We start from the raw sequence: 15435 nt of genomic DNA, 5'->3' as shown, positions 1-15435 counted from the left end.
AAGAAAAATGAACTTTGACCTAAATCTCACATCATAAACGACAGTGAACCCAAAATGGTTCATAGATTTAAACATAAAACTATAAAACACTTAGAAGAAAGCATAAGAGAAAATCCTCAGGGTCAGGGACCTGGTGGCATGTTCTTAGACATGACGCTAAAAGCATGATCTATAAAAGAAAAAAATAACTACCTGGACTTCATCAAAAGTTAAAGCTTTTGCTCTGTGAAATATTCTGCTAAGAGAATGAAAAGACAAGCTACGGATGGGAGAAAATATTTGCAAACCATCTATCTGACAAGGGACTCATATCTAAAATACATAATGAATTCTCAAAACTCAATGGTAAAAAACCAAACAATTTGATTAGAAATACTTAAAAGATAAGAAGAGATATTTCACTGAAGAGGATATGCAGAAGGCAAACACGTACATGAAAAGACATTTAACATCACTATCGATTTGGGAAATGCAAGTTAAGACTATGATGAGATACCACTACACACTTACTAAAACAGCTAAAATGAAAAACAGTGTTTAGGCTAATTGCTGGTGAGGATGTATCTCACACATTGCTGGTGGAAATGAAAAATGGTACAGCCACGCTGGATAAGCCTGGCAGTTTCTTTACAAACCAAATATATATTAACATATATGTTAATCCATGCAATCATACTCCTGAGCATTTATCACAGAGAAATAAAAACTTATGTTCACACAAAAACCTGTACACAAATGTTTATAGTACATTTATTTGTAATAGCCCCAAATGGAATCAAAATGTCCTTCAAAAAGTGAATGGTTAAACATAGGTGATACGTCCATACCGTGGACTATAACTCAGCAATAAAAGAACAAGCTAATAACCTAAATGGATGTCAGGGGTATTACACTGAGTAAAAAAAAAAAAAAAATTCAATCACAAAGGTCATACATAAATGATGAAAATTATAGAGACGGAGAACACATTAGTGGTTTTCGGAGCGTGGGGACGATGGTGGGAGGAGGAATTGTGACTATAAAAGGAGCATCACAAGGGACATCTCTGATAATGGAATACTCCTATATCCTGAGGGCCACACCCAAATCCACACGTGGTAAAATGGCACAGGACTCCACACATGCTTCGTGCCATTCTCTCTACTATTTGTGCATCTATAATTATTTCAAAATAAAGTTTAAAAAAATCTGTTGAGGGAAGTCTGAGAGAGGTCTGCCTTTCACAGTCCTAAAGGGATTCCATTGCATTTCTCTTTCTGCTTCAATATTTTAATCCCTTTCAAAATTTTAAAAGGCTCAAAGCCACTGTTTTTATAATTCCTTACTTACAATTTCTTCCAACTTCCTTGGCTGTCAATGAGCTGGGACTGTGGACCAAGCCACAGCTAATTCAGAGAATGGAATGAAATGAAGTGAGAGAGCGCTGAGGCCACGCCCAGGACTTACCCTAATTTACTACTTGGAGGTACGGGGACGGGGGAGGGCTCTGAGGGGCCCAGAGTCTCCAGAAGCTCTGGAAAGGGCGAGAGGCCATGGCTCAAGCTGGGCACTTCAGGTGGCCGTGGCTGCCAGATGCAGAGCAGGTGAAGGTCAAGCATCAGCTCTACGCCCACCTTCCAAACCGCGCCATCAGGGTGGGACACTGCACACACAGTCAGCAAAGGACACAGGGCCCATCGCACTTTGCACTGTGCTCATTCTCACCACATGTGCCAGGGCGACCCAGCACATGCGGGGATTGGTTATTGGTGGCACACCGAGGAAGGCTGGGACTGTTAGCCAGAGGCTGTGCTTTACAAGAGACTGGAGTCCACAGAACAGTAAGGACTTTTGGTGGTGTGAGGGGTAGGGAGGGTCGGGGACTGGCTAGGAAGAGGTCTTACCTCTAAAACAAGGTCTGAATTTTCATGCCTTCCAATCGTAGTGCTTTTATTCAGGACAAAATAGCCTTCTGCACTCTTTAGATAGGCTTTCATATTCTCTGCTTTCCCTATAAAAAGTTTTCAGAAAAGAATTTTGTTAGAAAAATACAGTCCTCTAATTATTCCATGTCGTATTTAGAATGAATGGAATACACCATAATGTCCACAGGAGAAGGTAGCAGAGGTAGGAGTGGATAGCTGAATTTAACAATGATCACAATGATAATTCCGCACATTTTTAAGACTGTCCTTTTAACAGTGATAGCCGGCATAGATGAGCTTGCTTCTGATCACAAGAGGACATCCTTTATGTAACTCAGAGCACAAACAAGCAATAGCAAAAAAAAAAAACCCAAACAAATCTGAATTCCACTGATAACCGCTCTCCACCTCCCATTAAGCTTAGTTTGGGGTTAGTTATCTGACAGAATCAAGTACTCAGTGTTACTAACCCACCACTTACTAGCTCTGTGACTCTGGGTGAGTTACTTATTCTCTCTCTATGCTTCTGTTTCCTCATATGTAAAATGGGGCTAATAATACTCTGTATCCCAAAGAGTTTTGTGAGGATTAAATGTGAAGCATCTAGAATGGTGATTGCTACACTAAACACCCATTTGTCCTACTGTGATTGTGACTGTTATTAATCTTGGGCTTCTGAACTTTGACTCAAGAAACCCCAACTTCTACAGAGCTTATTAAAGTGTGGAAGAGTCAGTCATCAAGGAAATGGGCATTAGAAGATACTTTCTTTTTAAGTCACCGCATTCCTTCATATATTTAGGTTGAAAAAAAAATGATTTCCAAAGACAAAATATCAAGATTATAGCTTGGCTGTATGGTCAAGACTCTGTACGTATCTTTTCCTGGCATTTTATTAGGAAAATGTCAAACACACAGAAAAGTTGAAAGAAGTGGATGGTGAACTTCTATAGAACCACCACCCAGATTCTACAATCAACATTTTGCTCTATTTGCTTTATCACATATCTACCCATCTATACATTTTATATTTTAATGCATTTCAAAGTAAATCCTATACATGTTTTTAAATTTTATTTATTTATTTTTGGCTGTGTTGGGTCTTCGTTTCTGTGTGAGGCCTTTCTCTAGGTGTGGCAAGCAGGGGCCACTCTTCATCGCGGTGCGCGGGCCTCTCACTATCGTGGCCTCTCTTGTTGCGGAGCACAGGCTCCAGATGCGCAGGCTCAGTAGTTGTGGCTCGCAGGCCTAGTTGCTCCGCGGCATGTGGGATCTTTCCAGACCAGGGCTCGAACCTGTGTCCCCTGTATTAGCAGGCAGATTCTCAACCACTGCGCCACCAGGGAAGCCCTATACATGTTTTTGGAAACATAAAAACGTCAGTGACTACTTCAGCTGGTTCCAAGATGTGGATGATAATTCACATGATATTTGAATTCTGATCCATCTCAGTGCCATGTCAAAGAAAGTCTCTGTGTGGGGTCTTCCTTGCTGCATGCGAGCTTTCTCTAGTTGCGGCGAGCGGAGGCTACTCTTCCTCACAGTGCGCAGGCTTCTCATTGCGGTGGCTTCTCCTGTTGTGGAGCATGGGCTCCTGGTGTGCAGGCTTCAGTACTTGCAGCACGTGGGCTCAGTAGTTGCGGCACGCGGGCCCTAGTTGTGGATCGCGGGCTCTAGAGTGCAGGCCCAGTTGTGCTGCACTGGCTTAGTTGCTCCGAGGCATGTGGGATCTTCCTGGACCAGGGCTCGAACCCATGCCCCCTGCATTGGCAGGTGGATTCTTAACCGCTGAGCCACCAGGAAAGTCCCCAAAGTCTCTTTTCAACTGAAAGGTCACTGAAGTGTGAAGTTGTTAGACTGGATAAAAACAAAAATCATCTAGGTGTGACCGTAGAGGGTCTCCGGTCTGGCTCTGCTTTCCATCAACATCTCCATCATCATTCCGTCACTGAATCCCTACTAAGTGCCAGGCACTGGGCTATCCTTTTACACACATGGCCTCTTTTCATCCTCAGAACCACCCTGCGAGGCAGGTGTCAGTATTGTCCCGCTTTACAAATGAGGAAACTGAGACTCAGAGAAGTTAAGGTCACACAATAGTAAGTGTGTGACAACTCTGGGCCTTTGCATGTAACCAGTGTACAAACCTCCATTGCTGCTGCTGGGGCAAAGTAGGGGTGGGGGAATTGCAATGTCTGCTGACACTTGGGACATGTAATAAAAGAAAGTCCTTGAAACCAGCATTCTATCCTCTGAAAGGAAGACGAGACCCTACCTGGGGATAAGAGAAATAAAAATAAGCAGGATAGTTTATATTTGTAAACTTTGAGGCCTGTGGATGTCCCACAAATATTGATGCTTTCATATAATGAGAAATAAGTTTTATTAAGTTCGCTGTCATGTATACAGGGGAAAAGACATTTCCTCTTCCTAAAAAACCATGCTCTGCTGCCTTCAGTTATTAATCTTCAAATGCAGAGGACCATGTTATCACGCAACACATTCAGGTCTAATTAAGCTAAAATGTAAACTTCCAAGAAATGTCTCTTCTGCAGGAAAACCACAGGAAACGCCACTAATCGAAAACTTAAACTTGGATCATGCGCATATTTGTTTTTTAGCTCTCACCCCAGATGTCCCCAAGCCTGGGGTCTTCTCTCTGCTCAGACGTCCCCCCTTGGGGCAACCACCTGACTGACCACTCTGGCTAAAGGCACCCTCAGTCATGTTATTCCCCTGCTAGTTTTCCACTGCTGTGTTTCCTTCCTTGTACTTATCATTCTCTGACATGTTCTTGTTCCTTTCTTTAGTTATGCTTGCTGTTGGTTTCTCTTTCACTAAGATATATGTTCCTGGAAAACCAGAACTGTGTTCATTTTGTTCAGAAGCGATTCTTCATGGGTATGTTGTGTTTGTACCCATCTTCAGAGCAAAGGCATTGAAAGATTTTGTCCTGCACTCACTTTCCGAGGATGCTTGTATGGCAAACAGCCTGGGAGGATAGAGGTAATGTTTCTAATAAAGATAACGGCTCCTTCTGGGGCAAAAGTTGGGCAGGTTTGCTAGCAGCCCCTTTCAAAGATTGCAGTTTCCTGAGTTTGGAGTTCCTTACCTGGGACACAGACCCACTGTGCGCACAGCATCCACACTGGCTGCTCTGTACCAGCCCGAGGGACTTTCAGGGCAACAGGAACCAATGTGCATATGCAGCTCTGCTGCCTGTTATGTCGGCTGTGCTGTGAGTAATCAAGTTCTTTGTTTCTGGCCCAGGAGTCTCTTGTCTTCTGCCAGGAACTATAAGCTGGGCAGGCTAACTTACTAACTTTCAAACAGGGTCAAATGTCAGACCCTTTGCAGTTCCTGCCAGTTCTGTGCATTACCCCTTCTCCAGGGCAGGGGGCGGCGGGGGGGCAGAACCTGACACATAGTAGGTGCTTGGGAAACACTTGCTGAGTGAATGAAAATACAAAGGACACCTCAAAGCAAGTCAGTACAGCCAGCTGGCTAGGAAGCTTTGATAGTAACTACCTTTCATTTTTCCTGTCAGTATCTAGCTTAGATGACTCCTTGGAAAACCTAAATTCTATCTCTTTAGCTTTTGGATTGGACAATATTTCTCCACCTTCATTTTGCCCTGTGCATCACTTCCTTGCGTGAAAACACTGTCAAAGTAATTTGAATGTGTGGAGCTCTGTGAATTCGTTCTTACTCAGTGCCATGGAGCACCATCCACAGGAAAGAGCAAAAGGGCTTCAGTCATCTGTGTTCCCCCGACCACTTTGGATGGCTCAGAATTGGGCTATAGGAACAAACTTTCTTTTGAGGTTTACAGTGGCCTCAAAGTTCCTTAAAGAAGGGGAGTTCAGGTAAGGGGCGGGTGTGTGTGTGTGTGTGTCTCTGACCATTGGGTGGGTGTTGTCCATAAATCATGGGAAACAGGGGTTCCTCTCTTAATCCCAGCTATACCCACAGGACATCCAAGAGCTGGTGCCCAGGAGAGGCTTAAAGCTCCGTGCCGCCTCCCTTGGGGGGCGAGGTAGGGGCTGCACTTAGGAAGGAATGGCTGGTGTTGGGGCACCTTTTCTGGGGTGCTCCTGGCGACCCGAGCCTGGATCAGAGTGTTCAGACTCGGCTGGCTCCGGGTCCCCTGCCTACCCCAACGCCCTTGACCTCGCAGGGCTGGCCTCCTCCGGCCCAGGTTTCCGCCCGCCGCCTCCTCGCGCGCCGCTCTCACCTGGCCAGAGGAAGAAGCCCACGCCTCGTCCTCCGCCGAGAGCCCTGACCTCCGCTCTGCCGCCCTCCCGCGGAGTCTCTGGGCGAAGGCCCGCAGCCCGCGCGCCCGCCCGGCCTTTGTACGAACGTCGCCACGGCAACGCCATTATGACGGCCGAGCTGGGGAGGGGCGTGGCGTGCGCGGCGCCCGAGGATGAGGGGGAGGTGCGCTGGCAGCACCCGGCCAATTACAGCCCGCTGCAGCGCTGCGAGCCCTCCCCGACCTGCCCCCTAGAGGTCCCCAGCCCCGTTTCCAGGATGGGGAAACAGGCTCAGTGTTCACAGAAGTAGCTCCAAGTCTTACAGCGGGGAAGGAGCAGACTCAAGAATCCTTCCTACTGACCTTAGCTCTAGGTTCGGTGCGTTGAGGAGGGGGTGGTCAGGCGTGGGAGGGTAATGGAGCTGAGCCACGAGAAGCTTGGAGGTTAGTACCCCCCGTCCCACCCGAAACTCTAGTTCTCTCTGTTGTGGAGGAGAAAACAGAGTAAGCTGGGGGGGGACCATCACTTCTGGGGGTGGGGGTGGAGATGGGAGATGGGTGGGGTGGAAGGAACACTTCTGAAAGAATGGAAGATTCTCCCACGTGCTAGGAAAAGGGTATTTACAAGCCCACAGCCTTACTGTTCCTGTCCTTCCCTGTCAAAACTCGCGTTTATTCATTCATGTGTTCTTTACTTCTACAAACATCACCTGAGTCCCTACAAGGTCAGACGGTGGCCCCAGTGTTGACCTGGATTAGATCCTTAAGAAACCCCCCTGCACTCCCCATGGGCACGGGGCTGGGGGGATGGAGCGTGTGGAGAAGACATGCAAATGCCAACTATCTCCCCTCACCCCATGTCACCTTTTTCAAATCAGCCCCTTCTGTCTGGGAGCAGAACAGCCCTGCTGACTACCTACAGAATGCCTCATTTCCCTGCCAGGAAATGACGGACAAGGTGCCCCAAGACAAACTCAAAATATTCATCTGAGAAAGATGAAAGATGGCAGACTCCACTCTAGTCAATTAGAAGACGATATAAGAGAGAAAAATCATGGAAATCGATATGGGATGGAATATATGGTAAAGATGCTCCCACATGCCTAGAGGCTCTTGGAAATGCACATTCCCTGGCACAGACCTCAGAGATTCTGATTAGGCAGCTCTGGAGCATGGTCCAGGAATGAATTTGTTGCATTCTTGCAAATTCCTTGTGCATTTGTTAAAAGCTTGGCAAAACCTCAGGACTTTTTCAACCCTGCAGTTGAATCGCAGAGCCCTCCCAGCACTTGTCCCTAGAAATCTCTTCCAGGCCCTCAGTCAGCCTGGAAGGTTCTGCCTGGGTTAGTTCCATTCGACCAGAAAGACCTTAGGAATGTATGAGGAGTGACCACAGAGGCCGGGGCCCTGAGTGGTAACTTCAGAGGAACAGAGAGGGTCAGGCTCAACTCTCCAGGCACATTTCTGCCTCAGGGCCTTTGCAGTTACTATTTCTTCTCCCTACCAGGCACTTCCCCCAGGGATCTCCTTCAGCTCCTTCAGATTTTTACTCAAATATCACCCTATTTAAAAGGGTCTTGGAATTCCCTGGCGGTCCAGTGTTTAGGACTCAGTGCTTTCACTGCCCGGTTCGATCCCTGGTCGATCCTGCAAGCCCCATGATGCCACCCAAAAAAACAAAACAAAACAAAAACACCCCCCCAAAAACATGATTAACAAAACAAACACCTCACTCTATTGCTCTTCCCTTCATCTTACCACTCCTCTAACATGCTATTTATTTAGTTTCCTTCTCTTATTTGTTGTCAGTCTCCCCACTCCCAACTCCCCCCTGCCCCCCAACTTAACCTCCATGAGGGCAGGGATTTTTTTTTCTCTTTTGTTCACTGCTGTATCACCAGTACCTAGAACAGTGCCTGAATGAACGAATGAGTGAATGAACAGGGGCAGCCCTTGCCACCCGCCCACAGCCTTGCCTCCTACTCTTGAGCTGCTGAGCTGAACTGTCCTTACCCCAGGACCTAGGCTTCTGTAGCCTTGGCCCTCGCCAGCCCCACCCCCATCTCCATGCTTGTCTTCAATGTCATCAACATGAGCACAGAACGCAACCCTGCTCATTGCCAGCCAGACCCTACGGAGCCCATCCAGGCCAGCCTGGGGCCGGAGCCGCCCTTGGCCCCCTGATAGGCTTGGGAGAGCATATGTTGCCATTAGTCCATCTCTCGATGAGGAAATACTAAACGGAGAACAAAGCTGACATTCAGGCTCACTGGAGCAGAAATTGCCAAATCTTGATTGGATCCTGCCGCTCCCCACAGGATGCCACAGTCATCTCAAAGGGTGTGTGAAAGTCTTAAAACCCAGTTCCATGTCATCCACTTAAATTTCAAAAACAGAAACTAAAATACCCCAATAACTCATGGCTTTATCATAGCATGTCCTGGGCTGAGTGAGAGTTGTACTTTGCGATGATGGGGTGTTCAAAATACTGCACCTGGGAATTCCCTGGCGGTCCACTGGTTAGGACTTGGTGCTTTCACTGCCATGGCCCGGGTTCAATCCCTGGTGGGGAAATTAAGATCCTGCAAGCCACAAGGCATGGCCAAAAAAAAAAAGAGATTTCTAGTTTATATGGGCTCCTTGGTGATGCCTGTAATCAATCAATCTTATTCAGCTCTGGGTGGCTACCAAGGCTGTACTGTATCTCCATCAACATCAGGATGCTGGTGTCTGAAAGGCCTGGGTCCAGGTCCCAGCTTTGTCATTCCCAGCTGTCCTCATAATACTGGAGCGAGTAATGTTAACTCTGGGCTTTCCACCCTCAGGGCACTGTCGCAGTCTTTCCTGTGGATCATCTCATTTAATCCTCAGCATAACCTGGGGCAGTAGGTGTGTGTGAAACACCTGGAACAGGGAGCTCTGCACAGAAGCGCTCAAAAATGTCGTGATGGGTATTATTTCTATCACATCACTCCCACTTGAACAGGAAAATAGGGCTCAAGAGACATGGAGGTATGTGACCAAGGTGACACAGCCAGAAAAGGATTTCAATCTAGATGACTGTGATGGGAAGGTATTTTCCCCGGGGACCACAGGTGACAGGTGTCACAGCCACGAGACACCCATGCTCACCACCTGCTTTCCCTCAGCCCTGAACTATCTGGGCTTCTGGCTGTCCTGAAGTTTGGGTAGTGCCTGCAGCAAGAGAGGGAGGGAGCTGAGGCCAGGAGGGGGTAGCTGGGGCTTGCCAGGGACCTCTCCTGCCACCCACTGGGCTTCTTTCCTGCAGGACCTCTGCCCCATAAAATCTCATTGGGCCACAGTTACCTTCCCTGGGCTGTCCTTGACTGGGAGAGCCCATCCACTGTGCCCCCTCCCCAGATATGCTTGTTGTCACCTGCATTCCAACAAGAAATGAATGCTGGCCTCCTGCCTGGAAGAGGTAGGGAGATTGCCCAGCCTTTAAGGGGTAAGAGAGAGCCAGGGAAAGAGCTGGAAAAGGAGAAAGGGAGAGTAAAAGAGAGAAAGAGCACTCAAGGATCAGGAAGTAGCTAAGTTGTTGAGTAGGTGACAGATGGGAGAGCAAAGGGCCATTGGAGGCTCCACAGTCCATTCATAACCTGACGCTATGGGCTAAGGAAATGCAGGTTTTTATACACACATACACACACACACACACACAGGTTCACAAAAATAAATTCAAACCACAAAATCACAGCTGGTCACTGAGGCCTTCTGCGGCCATGCTCACCCCCTTCCCCTGTCAGAAAATGAGAAGTCACCCAGGTGTTTTCTCAGATAGAGACAAGGCTGGTTGGGACGTTCATCTCTTGCAAATCAGAGACCTGCCAGGGGGCTTCCCTGGTGGCACAGTGGTTGAGAATCTGCCTGCCAATTCAGGGGACGTGGGTTCGAGCCCTTGTCTGGGAGGATCCCACATGCCGCGGAGCAACTAGGCCCGTGAGCCACAACTACTGAGCCTGCGCGTCTGGAGCTTGTGCTCTGCAACAAGAGAGGCCATGATAGTGAGAGGCCTGTGCACCGTGATGAAGAGTGACCCCCGCTTGCCACACCTGGAGAAAGCCCTCGCACAGAAACGAAGACACAACACAGCCAAAAATAAATAAATTAATTAATTTAAAAAATTAAAACAAAACCAAAAAACCACTCTCTCTAAAACAAAAAAACAAAAAAACAGAAAAAAAGCTTTGCCAGGGAGGTCAGTCTGTATGTTCTGTTTGAAAGCTGCAGATGAAGGGTGCTGATCCCACCTCTGATCGGCCTGGTTTCGTTTGTTTGTTTGTTTTATTCTGTCTGTACCTCACTTCTCTCACCTGTAAAATGGAGGTAATAACAGCATTGACTGGAAAGACCAAATGGGTTAATATGTGTGAAGTAGTAAACTGTGCCCGATACCACAGACTCCTTCTGTGAATGTCCACGTTGCTGTCTGTCTCTTTGCTTGTTTTTGTTGTTTTCTTGATGATGTGGGAGGACAGCACCATCTCAACCCGATCACGGCCATCCTGGGGAGAACTTTGATTTGCATCATCTCAGTCCCAACCCAGAGCAAAGTTGACCTCTGAACACTCGCATATCATCTTGCTTGTTGCCCAGGGACATTTCTGGGTGTGGGTGTCAGAGGCAGGCTGAGCTCCCCTGATCGCTGCTAGAGGGATTCTGAGAATCCAGCTGGTCTCTGTGGCGTGGCATGTGCAAGACAACTCCATATATTCGACTTCCAGGCATCCAGGCAAATCAACCTCCACTACTTTTTATTTTTGGGATTAACAATGAACCAAACTAGCTAATATTTATTGAGGCTTGTTAGGTACCAGCCGCTATGCCATGCACTGTTTTATTTAATTCTTGGCCCAACCCATTTCACAGAAGCGGGCTCAGAAAAGTCAAGTAATTTGCCCAGTTACAAATCTTGTAAGTGATAGGTCCAAGATTCGAACCCTAGCTGTTGGACTCCAGCATATTTTCTTTTTTGTAAAGTTTTGTTTTCAAAACATAATATACATCTCAAAAAGAGCACAACTGATAAGTGTACACTTGAAGAATTATCACAAAGTGTATGAACCCACCCTAACCAGAACCCAGAACAAGAAGCAGAACATCACCACCCACCCCCGCCCCTCTGAGAAGACTCCCTGTGCTCATTCTGGTTACCCCCTCCAGCTTGTCTGACTTCCAATCATAGATTAATTCTGCTTGGTTTTGAACTTCATGGAAATGGAATCTTACAGATTCCATTTGCTGCCTGGTTTCTTTCACTCAACTATGTGAGGTTCGACCACGTTGTCTGATGTAGCTGTGGTTCATTCATTCTCACTGCTGCATTGCATTACACTCTGTTATCTATTCCTGCAGAACAAATTATGGCAAACTTAACGGATCCAAAAAACACACACTTATGTCACAGTTTCTGTGGGTCACGAATCCGGGCACTGTTTAGCTGGGTTCTCTGCTCAGGGTCTCTCCCAGGCTGCAATGAGGGAGGTGGCCAGGGCTGGGGTCTCATCTGAGGCTCAGCTGGGGAAGGATCCTCTTTCCAGTTCATGTGGTGGTTGGCAGGATACTGTTCCCTGAGGGTTGTTAGTTAGTCTGAGGGCCTCACCGCCTTGCTGGCTGTTAGCCAGAGATCCTGCACTGTTTCTTGCCATGTGGGCCTCTCCATAAGGTGGCTTGCTTCATCAAAGCCAGTGAGAGTCCATAGAGAGAGTCTCCAGGCAAGATGGAAGTTACAATCTTCTGTAACATAATCACAGAAATGACATGCCCATCACCTTTGCAGCATCTACTGATTAGAAATAAGGTACAGTCCGGCCTACTCTCAAGGGGAGGGGACACAGAGGTGTGAACACCAGGGATAATTGGGGGCCGTTGTGTATGCCTTTTGGTCTGCACGTGTGCACATATCTCTTGGGTATATATCTAGGAGTAGAATTTCTGGGTCCCACATACGTCCCGCTTTACGAGATTCTGCCAAACATTTTTCCAAAGTGCAGGTACCCTCTACACTCCCTCAGCAGGCTATGAGCTTCCCAGTTAGAGCACATGCTTTCAATACACTCCTCCCCTCTCTCCTTACAGAAGGGGTGTTTGAGCTGGGGCTCTTTGGGACGACAGGTCCTAATTCTGGCCCCATGTCAGAATCACTGAATTCCCGGGCCGCTTCGCCAGACATTCTGATCATTTGAGGGCTCAGATACAAACTGGAAGGTCCACTCCATGAGGCGCGGATCCCTGTACCCTTGGTGCCCGGAGCAGTACCTGGCAGCAGTACCTGGCAGGTACCAGGGAGCTGGCACTCAATAAATGTTTTTTTGATTAAGTGAATGAGTTTAGGAAATATTGTTCAAGAGATGGGCCCCAGGGCGGGTATAAGCTGCTTAAACGGGAAGGAAACTTTGTTGTGTCTGAGGCTGTGTGCATTTTTCTGGGAAGAGGGCTCAGAACCTCAACCAGGTATGTCCCCAACAAAGGTTAAAGGCCGCTGTGATTGGCTACTGTCCGGCTTAGGTATTTTATCACATGAAGAAAGACTTGGTCCCAGGTTAGGTGGCATGGGAACTGTGGACAAGGTCCCATGGTCCTTAGAAGTAAAAAGCGAGACAGTGCTTGCCTGGGGTGGCTCATAAACTGAGACCTTGCTTGTTTTGTCCTTTGACCCATGGTAGTTCTTTTGGTACATCTAGCCACTGCCTGGCCTCCTGGGACCCTCCCTGTGTCTGTCTGTTGAACAGAAAATTCCAGAAGGCCTCGGTGCCCTGAGTTTCCATCAGGGGCAAGCCAACATGAGCCCTAGCTTTTGAAAAAACACTTTCAATCCATAGAAAGCCTCCCAGTTTATCTGGTTTGAGATGATCTCATCCTTTGTCACCTTCTCTCTTGTTTTCTGGAGGTTGCTCAGCGTCTTGCTGCTGTCTGCATTCTTTTCTCACGGGAACAGTGCACCTATTTTGGGCATTTTGTCGTTGTTTTGGGTCATTCCCGTCACACATTTTTTGTATTCCTTTCCAGTCAGATCAACCTCATGCCTCTCTAGACATTTCTTCTCAGGTTTCCTCTGAATCATTTCGTTTGGTCTAAATATGTCCAGTGTTTCCTCCTTCCTCACTGCACTCCACATAGACCCTCTCTTTTCCCCGGAACAACTGTTCTTTTCTTTCGAATCCCTGACCCAAATCCTCATCTTTCACCATGTTTTCTGACTTCTCTTAAGAACTGATTGTTTTTTGAAACTTAAGCCTCAAATATCATCCCTTCCAATCTGCGTCTGAATTTGGATCACGGTCAAGAAGCAGGCGAGACAGGAACGTGGCTGGGTAATTAGGATCCTCAGCAGAAGGGCTGAGTGTTCATCAGGGCTGTCAGAGGGGCCTGGGGATGGAGGGAGAGGTATCTTCTTCTGCCTCGGGTAGGGCTTAGGGTGGGGTTCTCAGGAAAAGCGCTAAGAAAAAAGGACCCATTTGACTTGAGTTCTGAAGGAAGAGTAGGATTTCTGGAGGCAGAGCAGGGAGAGAAGAGGATGGTCCAAGGAAGGAGCAGTGGGAATGGAGGCTAGAAGACGAGTCATCAGAGAAGCTAGGGACAGGAGTACAGAAGGAGAGGGGTGGTCAGGTGCTGAGACCGCAGACTGAAGGTCCATGGTCAGCCCTCAGATATGTTTGTCTGGCTTTCCCAGCGTGCTAAAAGACTTTTAATTAGTTGCTGAAGGGAGAGGCCTCTTTCTGTGGAGTGACAGAGAAACCTATTCAAATTGGCTTCAGCATGAATGCAAATTCACTGGTTACCAAAAATGAAAAGTCTAGAGGGAACCTCTGGGTTCAGGCTCAGATGATTTCATGAGGCCTTGGCCTCTCTCCAGCTCTCAGGGATTCTTTGAACCATGTGGATCCAACCTTAGACAGAATCTCTGTATAATGGTCACAAAAAGGCGGCCGAAGCTCCAGCCCTTACATCTTCTCAGCTTTGAATTCCATAGGGAAGGATAGGAGTCTTTTTCCTAAGCTTCCCCCAATGGCCTCACTGCTTCTCATTTTCTCTGGGTGGGTCACAAGCCCATTGCTGAGCCAATTATTGTGGCCCAGGAGACTGCTCTGATTGGCTGAGCTTGACCCACATGCCCATCCCTGCAGCCAGAGGTGGAATCAACAGCGTCTCTGAGAAACTGGACTGAGACTAGGAGAAAGGTGTTGTCCCCAAAGGGGGATCATAACGCCATAATATTTTAGAAGAGAGGTGAATTGTTATTAGGTGATGAAAACCAGATGTCTACCACAGTAGCCAACATGTACAGATCATTGACATCTGGATTTATGCCTTTTTTTGGGAAAATGGGAATATCTGGCAATACCTGGACTCTCTTCTTGTATATAGATCAACAATCTGCTGGGGCTGAGAAGAGGCTCCCTCTTTAGATACAGCCTATGTTCTGCCTGCCCAATGCACTGCTCATATTTCCTCTCTGGCTCCTGGAAGCACTTGAATTTTTATTGCCAGCATAATTTGATTCTGTAAAGAAATCTGTTTTTCCCACCAGAATGGAAGAGGCAAATGTACAGGGGTCAAATAGCTCTCCTGTGCTCCCACAAACTCCTGAGGACAAATGCCTGGCCATTTTGATAGTCTCATTCCTTGCTCATTTTAAAAGCCTTCTTTAAAAAAATATTGAATACATGGTGATTTTAGAATCTGTTATCTAATAATTCCAACATCTGAAGTCTTTGGGTGGGAGTGGCTGGGGGGGTGTCTCAATATCTTGTTTGTTGTGTCTGCTTACTCTGGCTCATACTGACTTATTGCTTGGATGTTTAGTAATTTGACTGTGATCTCCTTCTTGATTGAACTTAATCTGTGGGAATCCTGAGGGGTCTGATTCCTGGCTGCTTTGCTCTCGGAAGTCTTTTTTGTTTGTTTCAGCTGGATGCCGGGGATGCTAATAACCTCTGAACACTGACATTTATTTCCTCAACTTGGAGTTTTCCCACTGAATACATGGAGTGTAAACTTGAGCCCCAGACCCACATGGTTACAAACCTTCAGGGTGATCATCATCATCAGCAGTATTGTGGCCATTATTAGTTTTCCCCTCCAGAGCCACATTGAAAACTACAGGTTTTCATAGGCTCCGCTTTCTGAAAGACCAGAAAAAAAAATTTTAAGCCCTCTTCTTGCCAGTGTGTGGAGCATCTTTGAGGGTGCCAGCTTAATACAGGCATCTTAGACTTGGTTAGCTCACTTTGCAAGGCCCAAGGCTTAATCTCCCAT

At 47.2% G+C, this 15435-nt stretch overlaps 2 protein-coding genes and 1 pseudogene across 3 annotated transcripts in view; all 3 read right to left on the bottom strand.

The window, feature by feature from the left end:
* Positions 1–1976, bottom strand: part of LOC309807991 (forkhead-associated domain-containing protein 1-like) — a gene marked incomplete at its 5' end in the record, with an annotated part of 107191 nt that extends 105215 nt beyond the window's left edge. Inside the window, one exon of the mRNA XM_082627999.1 lies at positions 1884–1976. Within this exon, the coding sequence (XP_082484125.1) occupies positions 1884–1976 (93 nt within the window). The remainder of the gene's footprint in view (positions 1–1883) is intronic.
* Positions 1–15435, bottom strand: part of LOC309808828 (centrosomal protein of 78 kDa-like) — a 1511271-nt pseudogene that overhangs the window by 1111493 nt on the left and 384343 nt on the right. The gene's annotated exons all lie outside the window — the stretch shown is intronic.
* Positions 1–15435, bottom strand: part of LOC309807088 (uncharacterized protein) — a 457860-nt gene that overhangs the window by 301104 nt on the left and 141321 nt on the right. The gene's annotated exons all lie outside the window — the stretch shown is intronic.

This window comes from Mesoplodon mirus (assembly GCF_964341445.2).
Source record: "Mesoplodon mirus genome assembly, chromosome: 7".
Taxonomy (NCBI): Eukaryota; Metazoa; Chordata; class Mammalia; order Artiodactyla; family Ziphiidae; genus Mesoplodon; species Mesoplodon mirus.
The sequence above is the reverse complement of the archived record's forward strand: the minus strand, read 5'-3'. Positions and strand labels throughout refer to the sequence as shown.